This window comes from Leishmania panamensis (assembly GCF_000755165.1).
Source record: "Leishmania panamensis strain MHOM/PA/94/PSC-1 chromosome 4 sequence".
NCBI classification, from domain to species: domain Eukaryota; phylum Euglenozoa; class Kinetoplastea; order Trypanosomatida; family Trypanosomatidae; genus Leishmania; species Leishmania panamensis.
The window spans coordinates 278,009-291,370 of record NC_025883.1 but is presented as its reverse complement, the minus strand read 5'-3'; the positions used below and the strand labels follow the sequence as shown (position 1 = coordinate 291,370).

Below are 13,362 nucleotides of genomic sequence, written 5' to 3'. Positions count from 1 at the left end.
CACGGACGCAGGGAGGGTGAGAGGAGGAGCGAACGAGAGCTCAACCAGTACGTCTCGTGCAGCCGCGACGGGCTCTGCTGCCACAAACTGGCGCGCACCTCATTTTTCAACTACCCTCCCTCCCTCCCTCCGCTGCTGCTCGCCCCCCCCCCCCCTCTACTCTCCGTTCATTTTGCATCCACAACAAGCGCAAAAAAAAAAAATGCTCCATACATCGCAGTGCGCGCCTCGTGCCCTTTTTTGGCCTGTTGGCCTCCGCCTCTGCACTCGCCATCGTCCACGCGGTGCCTGGGCGGGAGTGTGCCTCCAGGCATGTATGTAGACTCCGCTGTGTAAGTAAGGGTGTCTACCGCTGCCGCTGGTCTGGTCACTGTCATTCGATCTCTTTTCCACAGAAACACCTGCATGTAGCTCACACGCCTACAGGGCACTACCGCACAACCACGTTCCCCCCTCCTTTACCCCTTCCGCCCACCCACCTACTCCCCCCCCCCTCCGCGTGCGCACAAGCCCTCTACTGTAGCCGCTACTCGTACCTTACTCCCTGCCCCTCTTACCACCGTCACCTCTCACTCGGTCTTCTGTATGTGGAAAGGAAGTCAGACGCTGCTCTCCCGCTATCAGCATTGCAATTTTCAAACATGAACTTCACTGCCTCTGACAGAACTCGTCGCTCCGCAGCAGGGACCGACTCTTCCTCTGCACGTGGTCGCCATAATCGTTGCAGTAGCGCCAACGCACGCTGCAGCGGTGACGCTGAGTCATCCGAGCACCGCACCAGCAGCTCGCGACGTCATCATCCTCAGCACCGCTACCAACGCCATCAACAACCGGACGATCGCGAGCTCAGCGAGAGCAGCTTGGCCACCTCCAGCCTCAAGGAGCGTCGAGGTTCACAGGCACAGGAGCCACAGCACCATTCGCTAGACGACACGTCGGCTCGGCGCCTCTCCAGCTCCCAGAGCTCGCGACTGCCACCCCGGAGACATGAGCAGCTTTCATTGACAGACGGATCTGGAGAGCGGCAGGGTTCATTCGCTGCAACGCCGCTTTCGAGCACCGCCAGTGAGATGATGCGAAGCAACAGTGAGTTAGCGAGGCCGAACAGCGTAGCGGCCGTGTTGGCGAAGGACTCAACACCGATCAGCAGTCGCAACGCTGCCGGATGCACCGCAGTGGCGGCGACGGCGCCAGCACCATCGCCGTCCTCGTTTCGCCAGTCGCCACCGTCGTCAAACTTCTCAGCGGAGCCTCCAGCGGTGGAAAGCGGTAATGCTGTGTACAGCATCGCCTCCGCCTCGCAGTCGTCAGCACACCAACCAGCCTCATCACAACTGGAGGCGGTCATCATACTCTCGTCGCCGACCGCGACTTCCCTGGTGTCGCTGGAAGCTTCCACCGCTCAACCCGACAGGAGCGTGCACTCCTGGCAGCAAAGCATCCGCCTGAGGGCAGAGAACCGGCCGCCATCGCTCACCTCCGCCGGCCGCTCGGACCACAGCACTGCACGGAGTGGGCCGCCACCTCCACCAGCCCCGCGGCTGACGTCCTCCCATCGCCTCCACGCAGGCGTCGCAAATCTGGCGCTGTCCTCATCGTCCGCCTCGGTGCGGACGCACGCCAGTGAGGCGGCGTCGCAGACGAGCTCGAAACCGAAGAGGGCGTCAGAGGCCCCGAGTGTGTCCGGCGCCGATAAAGCGTGCAACGAGACCACGGAAGGTGCTGCCGACGGCGGCATCACCCCCGCGCTCCACCCATCTGCCGCAGCCTCGTCGGCTGGTGTGTCAGTCGTGGCAGATGCAGCCGTCACCACGCCTCAACCGCCGTCTGTGCGCTCACGCACATCGTCCACGGTGGTTGGGGTAGAGCGCAGGAGCGGCCCCTCAGTGTGCCCTGAAGGAGGGGAAGCGTCTAGCACGGCAAGGAGTGCGGCAAGCTCGGTGCACCAGCAGCTCCTGCCGAGGGGTGACTCGTACCAGGAGAGCCAAAGCCGCCCTCGCCACGGCAGCGGTGCGCGTCTGCCGTCTCCAGCCTCGGCATCGCTCACGCCAGCGTCATCCGTTGCCTCCACCTCCCCCCTCAAGGCTTCAGGGCAGCAGGCCAGTCAACGCTCCTTTCGTGCGGTGGCGTCGCTATCGTCGCCATCCGTGGCTGATGCACCCGCACCGAGCAGAGCCCGTGGCTCTATGACTCCTCGATCCTTGAATGACTCGCGCCGCAGCGCATCACCGTTGCAGCGGCGCAACTACCAAGTGAGCGTCACCAGCCACGCCACGACAGCCGTTGAGCCCTTCCGCCTCAGCACGGAGTGCCGCAGCACAATCCGGCGTACGGCATCGCCTTGCTGCGCATCTCGAAACCCGCTTGCCGAGGTGCCTGCGCAAGAGCTGCAGCGGGTAATAAACTTGCCGCGCCAGGTACACACCGCTCCCGGCATCTCGCGCCTGGACATCACCTTCGAGGAGGACGCGAAGGAGCTGTACAGGCAGACGCATCTTGTTGATCCACTCCTGCTGCGCCGCCCCGGGCGGCGCCAATTTTATATCCCTGAGCAGGCAGACCTGTTTGGGATGTACCCGGAGCCGCTGATGACAATGGACGAGGACGGCAACGAGGTCATCGCGCACCTCGCGCCGATCCCGATCCAAGGTCAGCGCTGCGTACAGCCGAAGCGGCGATCCAGCGCTGTGTCACCAAAGAGCAGCGCTGATCACGACACCAGCGACAAATCTGCGTCGCCGCCACCGATGGCCCCTGCCCCCAGCGTCCAGCGCGGGAAGGCTACCGGAACTGATGCACCGGAGGGCAGGAACGGCGAGGGGGCGGTGGTTCGCCCCGGCCGCAGTCTCTCCAGTTTCGTTGCCGGGTACGGTGAGGAGGCGGCAGCGAAGGGCAGTGGTGGACTCACACCGCCGCGTAGGCGCGTCATCAGCGAGATTACCGCGTCGTACCGACGTAACATGGCGGCCAACACGGGACTCACCGGCCATAGTCGGCGCGAGTCACTCAGGCCCAACTGTCTACCCTTACCGGGCGGCCCAGAGACGGCATCACCGGCATCGGTGAGGTTATTGTCGCCTGACGTGATGATGGCGGTAGTCGTCTCCCAGACCCCGAGTCCGTTTGCCCCCATGCAGCCCACGCCGTCCTCAGATACGAGTAATGTCATGCAAACCTCGAACAGTGACCACGAGTATGCGCAGTCGATAGCAGCGCGCCCGGCGACCGCAGTCGTACCGCTGCAGGATCAGCATCAGCAGCAGCAGCAGCGTAGAAACGACGTAGTGGTGTTGAGTAAAGTTGAGGAGTACAGCCGCCGTGTGCAGTCGGTGACATCCATCACGATACCCGCGCGGACATTCCCCGTGACAGCGGAGGTTGTTCTTCAGCCCTCCTTGGCGGCTAGGGCAGGAAACCACTGCAGTCACAGCCAAGGCATCTCCATGCCAGTGAAACCGGCCGTGGTCGCACCATCGACGCGCGTCAGTACCAGCACTGCAGTGCAGCTCGATGCGACGTCCATGGCGACGGAGCGGCGAAGCCGTCGAGCGCGCGGCCATGAAGGAGCGGAGAACGGGGCAGAGAAGGCACCAGCGTCATCTTTGGCCGCCATCGCCTCTCCTCCCAACGAGGCCGCCAATCGCAGGAGTAGCAGCGACAGGGCTGGCCCCAGCGCCGCTCCTGTTGCTGCTGGTGCTCCCAGAGAGCCGAAGAAGACACCAAGGGACTCGCACCGAAGCTCAGCAACCTCGAAGTCAGCTTCCCTGCCGCGGCAGGCGGAACAGCTTCAACCTGCTGAATCAGAGGCGCTGGCAGCCACCGCCTCACAGCCGACGGCACCGACGCCCAAGACGGCGGCGTCGCGGGCCGCCGTAGATCGGTCACCTGAGCTGCAGATCCTGACGGCACGCCGACACGTAGACCCGAGTCCCGTACCGATATCCCCGCTGTCCGAGTCGTCGTCGCAGCCGCAGCGCGCAAGACAGGTGATGCAGGGGCCCAAGTCGACGCAGGAGATGTGGGTGTCACCAGCCGCAGCAGCAGCGTCGCCGAGCATCTCCTCATCTGACGCATCACCTTCCCTGCCCCCACCGCTACGAGCCAAGCCGACAGCAACAGCCAGCAGTGAACCCGACAAGCCATCAGCACCACCCAAAGGCAATGCTGCTGTGCAGGCACGGCGCAGCAGCGATAGGGTAGTCACGTCGAAGGATGACGATAGCTGCCGCCAGCACAGCGGCAGCCAGGGTCGCGAGTTCAGCACCACGGAGGAGGCGGCGACAGAGGCATCTGCAACTCCGGATCGCTGTCCGCGGGTATCGAAGCGAGTGTCCGCGCTGTCGGCAATCTCGACGTCATTGGTGCCGTCGATGTCTATGTCGGTCACGTCCCCGTGCGTCGCTGACTACGCTGCCGATGGGCACCGCGGCGGCTTCCGCGAAGCCCCGCTCGTCTCCGATAACAGCACGCAGACGGAGTTCGTCTTTGTGCTGGACAACATGCAAGGCCGTCAGGTCCAACAGCGTCAGCAAGAGCAGCTGGCAATGAGTCTGCAACTCACGCAGCTGCAGCTCCAACAGAGGCTACTGCAGATGCTTGACGCAGGCAGCTACGTTCCATACGCCTCCACCACTGCCTCTACGCTGCAGGTGTTACCGAGTCCGCAGCCGGACACCTCAGCAAACACAAGTCCTCCAATGCAGCGAGATCAGCGCGCTGCTGGCATCTCAACCGGCATCTCCCCGACCCGCCAGCGGCGCGGCTACGTAGTGAACAACTCCAAAGGTGTGCGAGATGCGCTGTGGTGGGCAAACTAGCGTGTCAGCGAAGGTAACGGTGTCCGCGCATGTATGCGAGTCGAAGCGCACTGTTGTTCTCTACGTGAGTGAGTGTGGGTGGTTTGATGCTTTACTTTTTTTCCATTCGCTGTACTAGAGAGCCCCTCCCCTCCCCTTCCCTTCCCTCCCCCCACCCTCCGTGGTTTCTCTCTTGTCGAACGTAGTGGCCCATGCCTTGTCTCTGCCTTATGCGTGGGCCCCTCTCTCTATGGAGGCGGATATGCATGTGTGATAAAGAGAGGGGTGGGTTGTTCGTGCGCGCGTTGGTTTGCCCCCCCTCTCTCTCTCTCTCTCTCACCGCGTGTCCATGAAGGCTCACACACGCATTGAAAGACGTAAGCGGTAAGGCTAATTATGGCGAAGAACGGGAAAGGCTTGACGATGCAGCTGGCACACCCCCATCACCTCGCTCACACCTGTTCTCCCCAACCCCCCCCCCCTCCCGCCCCTTCTCCTCTTGCGCTCTGCTCAGACCATCGGAGCAATGCCCCTTGTGGGACCTTCGGGCTGCCTGGGTGCACTTTTAGCCTACTTTCCGTGTACATCGCAGACGTGTTGGGGTAGTGGCGATGTAGGGGAAGAGGGGGAGAGTTGCGAGCGCAGCTTCTCTGTCATACGTGAAATGTGTGTAGGTGTGTGTGGGCGTGTGTGTGCGTGCCCTGCTGGCACTGCCTTCCTCCGACGTGCAAATCTGCATCGCATTGCGACCCCCCACGCGTTCCCCCAACCCTTCTCCTCTCATCCCACTTCTTTTCCGCTCTTTCGCTCTCGCTCTCTTCATCCACGTACACGCGTACGTCTTTGCCGTCACGACAAGGTCGCCAGCAGCAGAAAGAGAAACAGAGGAAGGGCACCCGCGGTGCCCTCACAATACCCCCGTTGCTGTCTCGCTGCCCTGACGTACGTGAACGCGTGAATAGGACAGCGCTCCATCTCTGCGTCCCTGCGCAGCGACCACCTTGAAGGGTACAAGCCGAAGCCGCTCCTCATTCTCCTTCTCATCTCTCTCGCCATCGAAAGCGGTGCCTCGCTTCCCCATGCGCGCCTCTGCCGCAGCTGCGGTGGCGGCGGTACGTGTCGACTTGCGGACGCTCCACACGACGACTCGTGTCGCTGGCGACGGCGTCGGTACGGCATCGCACGCCGCCCACGCGTCGGCACATCTCGCTGCTGTTGCACCCTCACCCCACTCTGGTCTCACCCTGCCTTCTTTCATGCGCGGTGGTACGTCGCCCGCTACTTTTACCACCCGCACTCAGAGTGTTGGTCGCTGTGGGTGTGCAGCTGCGGGCGAGCAGCACCGACTCTGCAGTACTGCCGGCAGCTCCAGCAACAGCAACTTCGCGAGTGGAAGTTGTCCGTATATGCCTGGGCAAGCGGTGCAGGAGACGTACCCGATCATCCAGCTTCCCGCACGCTCACTGTGGTGCCGGCAGTACGCACTGGACCCTCGACAGGTGGCTCAGGGCGAGTACGCCGGGCTCATCTCCCAGGTGAAGGAGGCGCGACATTACTACCAGTACCCATCGATGAGTGCGCCGCAGACGGGGTGGAATGTGCAGATGTTCACCCTCTTCGACGACTCGATCTTTATCAACCCAGTCAACCTCGATGAGGAGGCCTGGCGAGCCGAAGCCGCGCAGCGCGGCATGTCGTGGGTCGACTTTGAGGAAGAGAAGATGCGCGAGCTGCGCGTTGGGGGGCTGACCGGGTTTGCCTGGGAGCCGTGCGCGAGCAGCGGGTTCCTGCTGCACTACATTGAGCGCCCGCTAACAGTGCGGGTGCAGGCGTTGGATGAGCACGGTGAGCCGTTCACTGTGACGCTGGACAAGATGCGAGCACGGATGGCGCTACATGAACTGGATCACCTCCAAGGCGTGCTCTTCACGCGGCGCGTGGTGGACACGGACCACGTCGTTCCCATGGAGGGCTTCGTGACTATGAGCGACTGGAGCGACGACTACCCCTCGCTGGAGGCACGCAGCACGTTTCTTTATACCATCTTCACACCACCCTATCACTTTGTTTCCGACGCTGTGCCGGATGGTAACCTACTGGACCGCAAGTTTGAGGACGGCATCTACCCCGGCTGTGTGCAGGATCGCCAGCAGCGCATCGAGCTAACGGCGATGGCGGAGATTCAGCGCAATGCCTGGCGAAGGGAAAAGGCGAAGCGGGAAGAGAGCGACCGGCAGCGCAGCCATGGAGATGTGCCAGCAGAAGAAGAGGACGGTAGCGATGCCGATGCACCAGCTGCGTCAGCACGCACATGTAGCGCTGAGGCGAAATGATAAGGGGGGGAAGAGAGAGAGAGAGAAGGCGAGAAAAGAGGGAGGCAGGACGACACACCGCGTGTATGCGTGGATTTCGGTTTAGTATACGTCAGAGGCATTTGTTTCCCTCCCTCTCCCTCTCCCTCTCTCTCTTCCGCCCTTGTCGCTGATGCCCCCGTGATGGGGTAGAGGAGGAGAACTCACACACCAGTCGCAAGGGGGGAGGGGGGTGGTGCATACAACCGCTGGTATACAACGTGCGCGAAGGAGCGTCAGCTGCTGCAGAGCACCTCAATCATCGCTGGAGGCACTCCTGTCATTCGACGCCTCCCTCCCTCTCCCTTCCTTCCCCACCCCCTAAACACAGAAGCGACTCGCCTCCAACTGTTCTGCATCAGCGCAAAGCTGCTTTGTTGTCCGAGCACGAGCGGCCAAGCACGCCGATGCAGCGAGAAGAGGAATCCACGCACAGACCCACCGAGTGGACCTGTGCGTGGATTCACGCCGACGCCTGTCTCACGCGATACCGTCTTACTCACCTCCCGTACGTAGGTCTTCTATGTCTCTCTCTCTCTTGGGTGCTTACTCCTCCCGGCCGCTTCTCTCCACCAACCCTCCTCCACCCACTTTGACATCCACAACACATACGTGCAGTCAGTGAACGGCATCGCTCCGGCATTCGTGTTTTGGGGGGATACCCGATCGGACGTCTTCACCTCCTCCTCCCTCTCTCCTGCCTGAGGGCGCAGTAACAGGCACTCACCCATCCACCCCACACACACAATGGCTCACAAGAAACAGGCATGGGCGAAGCGAGTGAAGAAGGAGCGCTTCAAGAAGAAGTACCTGACGCGCATGCAGGCGACGCGGCTACTCCAGATGGAGTCCATTCAGTTCCGGCGCCTGTGCATTCTCAAGGGCGTCTACCCCCGCGCCCTCACCCGCAGCAAGCAAAAGCAAAGCGGCAACGAGAAGCAGTACTACCTCGCCCGCGAAATAAAGTGGCTGGTGCGCGACCACATCGCAGAGAAGATGATGACGTACCGGGCTTGGGAAAAGAAAGTGAAGCGGGCGGAGGCGATGGGCCGCGCCGACGACCTCAAGGCGCTGCAGAGCTCACGCGTGAAGCCGCGCCACAGCCTGGTGGCGACGATTAAGGAGCGCTACCCGTACTTTATCGACGCCATTCGCGACGTGGACGACGCCATGTCTATGATCCACATGTACGCGTTCCTTAGCCCGGAGATCAAGTCGGAGAGCACCATCGAGATACACCACTCCCTCACCTCCGGCCTGAGTGAGAAGGCCAAGGAAATGTGCCATCGTTGGAACCGCTACATCGCACGCGCACACGTGCTGACGAAGGGCTTCATCTCCATCAAAGGTTATTACTACGAAGCAATCATCAAGGGTGAGCGGGTGCGGTGGCTATGCCCGCACGAGTATGCTCACCGCTTCCCCCCGGGCATCCAGCAGTATGTAATGCTCAGCTTCCTTGAGTTTTACCTGGAGATGATGAAGTTCGTCCTGTTCAAGCTCGAGTCGGACCTAGCGCGAGATGAGGCGGACCGACTGGCAATCGAAGATGAGGAGGGCCTTACGCGCGCAAACGCTGAGGACTTTGCGAGCGGTGCGGCGCTGGCTGTATTAGACGTGGGGGCTAACCAGGCGCAGGCCAAGGTAAAGGAGGCGGAGTCGAAGCGGTCGCTGATGGAGGAAGAGCTGCTCAAGGTCCGCGAGCTGTTCCGCGGGCTGACCTTCTACATCTCGCGCGAGGTGCCTGCGAAGCACTTCGCGCTCATCATTAATGCGTGCGGCGGCCGCGTAGCGACCGACTACGTGGCGTCGAACATCACTCATGTCGTCGTTGACCGCCCAGCGCTGCCGCCAGGGTGGCAACAGCACGACCAGATGGAATATGTGCAGCCGCAGTACATCTTTGACTGCCTGAATGCACGGCAGATGCTCCCGGTGACGGGCTACCGCATCGGCGAGGATCTGCCGCCGCACGTGTCGCCCTTCTCCGTCTCCATCACGAACTCCGCCGAGGACAACGCGGCGGTGGAGCAGGTGAAGAAGGACCACCCGAGGATTGTCGGCTACGTGCCGGCGCGCGTGCATGAGATTCGAAAGCTGATCAACCCGTCTTACTCTCCCGTCGACCCAGAGGGGAAGGTGGCGCAGCTGGAGGACGAGTATAGCGACGAGGAGATGCACGTGGCGGTGCCGGAGATGGACATGGAGGACGACGTCTCGCTCTCTGGCGACGAGCTTGCCGAAGCGCGCAAGAAGCCAGGGTGGCAGGAGGAGGAGGTCACCGAGGAGGTGCAGCGGCCGAAGCTGTCGGCCTTTAAGGTGAAGAAGCAGCGCGAGATGAACCTGATGAACGCGCCGACGAACGAGGTGGTGGCGCGGCGGCGGCAGGCACTGCGCAAGGCACAAGAAAAATTGCGCCAGTCAGAGACACCCGAGGCACGTCTGCAGCGCAAGATGAGCGACGTGAAGCGCCAGGAGGCGGTGACACGCAAGATGCAGCTGCAGGTCGCCCGCAAGAAGGCCGCACGCTTTTACAAGATGGTCAGCGGTGTGGTTCAGGGCACGGCAAAGAAGGCCGCGACCCTGGAGGCGAAGGCGAAGCACATTGCCGAAGGAAAGCTGCACAAGACCGAGGATGGCAAGGGACTCGTCAACGCGCGGCTAGCGGCGCGGCGGCAGCGGGCGGAAGCGAAGGGCAAGAAGCTCAAGGAGAAGAAGGCCGACAACCCATACAAGAAGCTGCCCAAGTGGGTTCAGTAGAGCTCTCTCACTACACACGAGTTGCAGATACATACGTCTACAGAGGGGGGGATGGGTGTGGGCGTGGACGGGAAAGGCCTAAGCAGCGGCGCTCTCCCTTGTTCTTCAATAGGCTCCAGATATTCGCCTCCGTCGTCACGCATCCCCCATGTCTGCGCCTACATGAGTGTGGGTGTCGGCCCCCCCCCCTCCCCCCCTCTCTCTCTTCTGTATTTCAGCTGAGCTCTGCGTTTTTCGGCGCCTCCTCTCGTTGAGGCATCAACGGACGAGCAGGTGCGCCGGCCAGCCGCGGTTCGGTGCTGCGATGCAATGCGCCATCTTCCTTTCCGCTGCCTTTCTTGTTTACTCCGTGTAAAAGTGACGGCGGAGGAGATGAAACAACGTAAAGAAGAGCGGCCGAGCACGTACCCCACATGCGTTGAAGCTCCTCTCTCTCTCTCTCTTTCTCGCCCTGCTCGCGTCTGTCCGCCTCCCCCGCCCCTCTCAAACTCTTACAAAAATGCGAGGAAGGCGTCTGTGGGAAACCAGCGAGTGAGAGAGAGGCGTGACCCATGAAAGGGGAGTTTCACAGCCGCCCATGATGATCGCGTTTCATGTGTGGGTGTATGCGTGTCCCACACATGCCTTGTCTCTCCCGCTCGATTCTGTATCGTTCTCCTCTTCTATCCCTTTAGCAACGCAGGGCAGCGTCGGTGGAAAGAACGGAGGAGAGGGAGAGGACTTGCCCTGCCCTCTCCCTCTCCTCCTGCGTCTCCCGCTAGTCCACACACTGCGAGAGGCATACTACTCTCCCTCTCGCCCCCCCCCCTTTCTGGAGCGGTATGGGTGCGTGTGTGTGGTGGGGGGGGGACCTTCATCTGTATAACATCAGCCCTTTAAGTGCGCATCTACTAAAGACGCCTTTTCCTCTGATAAGCGATCAAACACACCGAGACGGATAGAAACGAACGCGAAGTTCCACCGGGGGAGGGGAGGGAGGCCGAGCCACCGCGAATTCCTCGACGTGCGAATAACTGAGCAAGTGGGGCGCGAAGGGGCGGGATAGAAGGGGGGAGTGGCAGGCAGACAAGGCCCCTCCTCCTTTCCGCCTCTGACGGCCCCGCACTGGTCACTCTTGTGGGTTGTACGCCCGTCACTTCTGCAGTGAAGTAACGAGGAGGACTGCTCCTCCACCCGCCTCCCTCCCCACCCTTGAAGGCGCGCCACTGCTGCCCTTCTCGTGCTCTCCTCTCTCTCTCTCTCTCTCCCACACCCCTCTCTGTGGGTTTCCCGCCAAAGTACTGACGCGCTACTCCACCCGCTCGCTCACTAACTTTGCACCTCTCCCTCCCTCTGTCCTCCCATCCTCTGCCGCGTCGGCTGCTGCTGTCGTCCCTCACGAAATAGCCCCTCCCCCTCCCCCTCCCCCTCCCCCACCGGCCACACCTCGCCAAAGTGTCCTTTTTCTGCAGTTGTCGTGCTGCGCGTGTGTGCCTCTCTCTCTCTGTGTGCCAGCGTGCAACTCAGCTGCGCTCCACCACCTCCTCCTCCTCTTGCTCTGTATTGCGCGCGTCACTCAACAGCTCTTCTTCCCCTATTTCCATCATGATCGATCCCAGCTACGATAAGGCGCGGAAGCCTTACGTCCCTATCGACACCTGCAGTCCGGGCGGGACGTGGGTGGAGGAGCGCCGGTACAACCACGTGCGGCCCACCGTCACGGGAGCGGCCACGGCGGCCACAGAAACCGACGCGAGAGGTGCCTCCTTGCGGACTGCAGAGAGCTTGACGGCAGCGGACCGTCGCCCGTGTCGAGTGCTCTGCGGTAACTGGCAAGAAGAAGATGCACTGGAGCGCGACCTGCTTGCGATCCAGGAGGCCCAGCAGCAGCTTCAACAGAGCCGCGTGGATGGCGAGCCGCTGACGTCGTCCTCGGCGCCGGTGCAACACATGCAAACATTCCTCAAGTCCGGCTGGAGCCCGGCAGCCACGATGGAAGTCATCACACAGAAGCCCAACGGCATCTACACGGGCGGCCACACGAGCACGCCGTACCTGACGTGCGACTCGCGCCATCCGGCCATGCGCGACCTGAAGTCGACCTACCGTGTAGACTTCAGCAGCACGAGTAGCGATGTGGCATCGCTGCGGCGGCCGGACTTGGGGGTGCGCAGCCAGAGGCTGATGGAGCAGACGAGGGCGGCGGCGAAGGAGATGCAGGCTGCCAACGTGCGGGCGCACCAGGAGCAGCTGCTGCTGCGCGAGGCGAGCATGAAGTGGATGAGTCGCTCCAGCGGCCCGAACATCTCCGAGTACCGCGCGACTATGTGCGACGAGAACGCGGTGCTGCCCGTAGTGGAAGAGCTCTCGCAGGAATACCTCAGCGACGAGCCCATCACTCTCTACACCGGAAACCCGAAAACTGGCAAGACAATGGTGGTTCACGGCAAGACGCCGGTCGACCCAGTGAGCTCGTCGCGCTTCGGCAAGCACTCCCACTTCACTGAGTTTAAGTATGCCTATTAGATACATTTCGGGCGCAGTGTGCGCTACTTTGAGAGAGGAAGTGGGGGCGAGAGAGAAGTAGAGGGGGGAGGCGATAAGTTCTGGAGCGCACGTGTGTGTGTGCGTGTGTGTGTGTGTGTGTGTCTCCCGTTGCTGAGTTACAGCACACTTGAGGTATGGGGCTCTTCTTTCCCTCCACCTCCCCGATGCCCCCCTCCCTCATCGCCTCCACCAGCACCCTCTCCTCTGTTGTGTGGGTGTCCTTCCATGTATAGCAGCGCCGCTTCGGCCACCCTCCTTGACGCTTGTGCTGTTCGTTGGCGCGTTCCTATGCTACTGCAGCCGCACACGTCTCTCTCCCCCCTCCTCCTGTCACATGTGCCCCGCACGCCGCCGGCTCCTTCTTCCGCCTTCTCCCCCTGCACTTGGGTCGCCGGGTGCTCCTGTGTCTCTGGCAGGGTCCATTACGTCTGCTTCTCGATGGTGTTTTCAGTGGAGCTACCTGTCTGTCCACCTCTCTCTCTCTCTCTTGTGCGTGCGTGTTGGTTGGTGTCCACTGCCGCTGAGGCGTGCGGTGCACCCGCGCGCGCGTCTTTGCTATGTACGGACGCATGTGTGGAGGCGTGTCAGACCTCCCCCCCCCCCCACTTGGACTACGCGCGAACGCATGTCTCGACAGCTGCGCATGCACCCTGCGTAGAGTCTGCCTCTCCACCTCTCTCCCCCAAAGGAACCCTTCAGCACTTTCTCCTACCCGCTGAACAGCATAAGCAGCACATCAGCATGCACAGACACGTGGACAGGCATCCCCCATCCCTTCCGCTGTCGTGCGTGGCCCCACGCCCCCCCCCACTGCGTGGAGTACCATCGACGCTGGCTCCTGCCGTGTCCCGTATCTTCGGCCTGGGGGCCTCACAAAGCATAAGTGATGACGACGCCTTTTCCTCCTCCGCTGTTCCGCCCACTCTCTC

General features: G+C 61.9%; 4 protein-coding genes across 4 annotated transcripts; all 4 read left to right on the top strand.

Annotated features, from left to right (window-relative positions):
- Positions 1-641: 641 nt before the first annotated feature.
- On the top strand, positions 642-4,817 carry LPMP_040780 (hypothetical protein; the record flags this gene model as incomplete). Its single annotated transcript, XM_010705422.1, has 1 exon — positions 642-4,817. The coding sequence occupies one exon, from the start codon at positions 642-644 to the stop codon at positions 4,815-4,817; it is 4,176 nt and encodes a 1,391-aa protein (XP_010703724.1).
- A 1,058-nt stretch (positions 4,818-5,875) lies between these two features.
- LPMP_040770 (peptide deformylase, putative) lies at positions 5,876-7,129 on the top strand (the record flags this gene model as incomplete). Its single annotated transcript, XM_010705421.1, has 1 exon — positions 5,876-7,129. The coding sequence occupies one exon, from the start codon at positions 5,876-5,878 to the stop codon at positions 7,127-7,129; it is 1,254 nt and encodes a 417-aa protein (XP_010703723.1).
- A 765-nt stretch (positions 7,130-7,894) lies between these two features.
- LPMP_040760 (hypothetical protein) lies at positions 7,895-9,907 on the top strand (the record flags this gene model as incomplete). The annotated part of the gene is made up of 1 exon (XM_010705420.1): positions 7,895-9,907. The coding sequence occupies one exon, from the start codon at positions 7,895-7,897 to the stop codon at positions 9,905-9,907; it is 2,013 nt and encodes a 670-aa protein (XP_010703722.1).
- A 1,584-nt stretch (positions 9,908-11,491) lies between these two features.
- On the top strand, positions 11,492-12,412 carry LPMP_040750 (hypothetical protein; the record flags this gene model as incomplete). The annotated part of the gene is made up of 1 exon (XM_010705419.1): positions 11,492-12,412. One exon carries the CDS (start codon positions 11,492-11,494, stop codon positions 12,410-12,412), a length of 921 nt encoding a protein of 306 aa, XP_010703721.1.
- Positions 12,413-13,362: the final 950 nt, after the last annotated feature.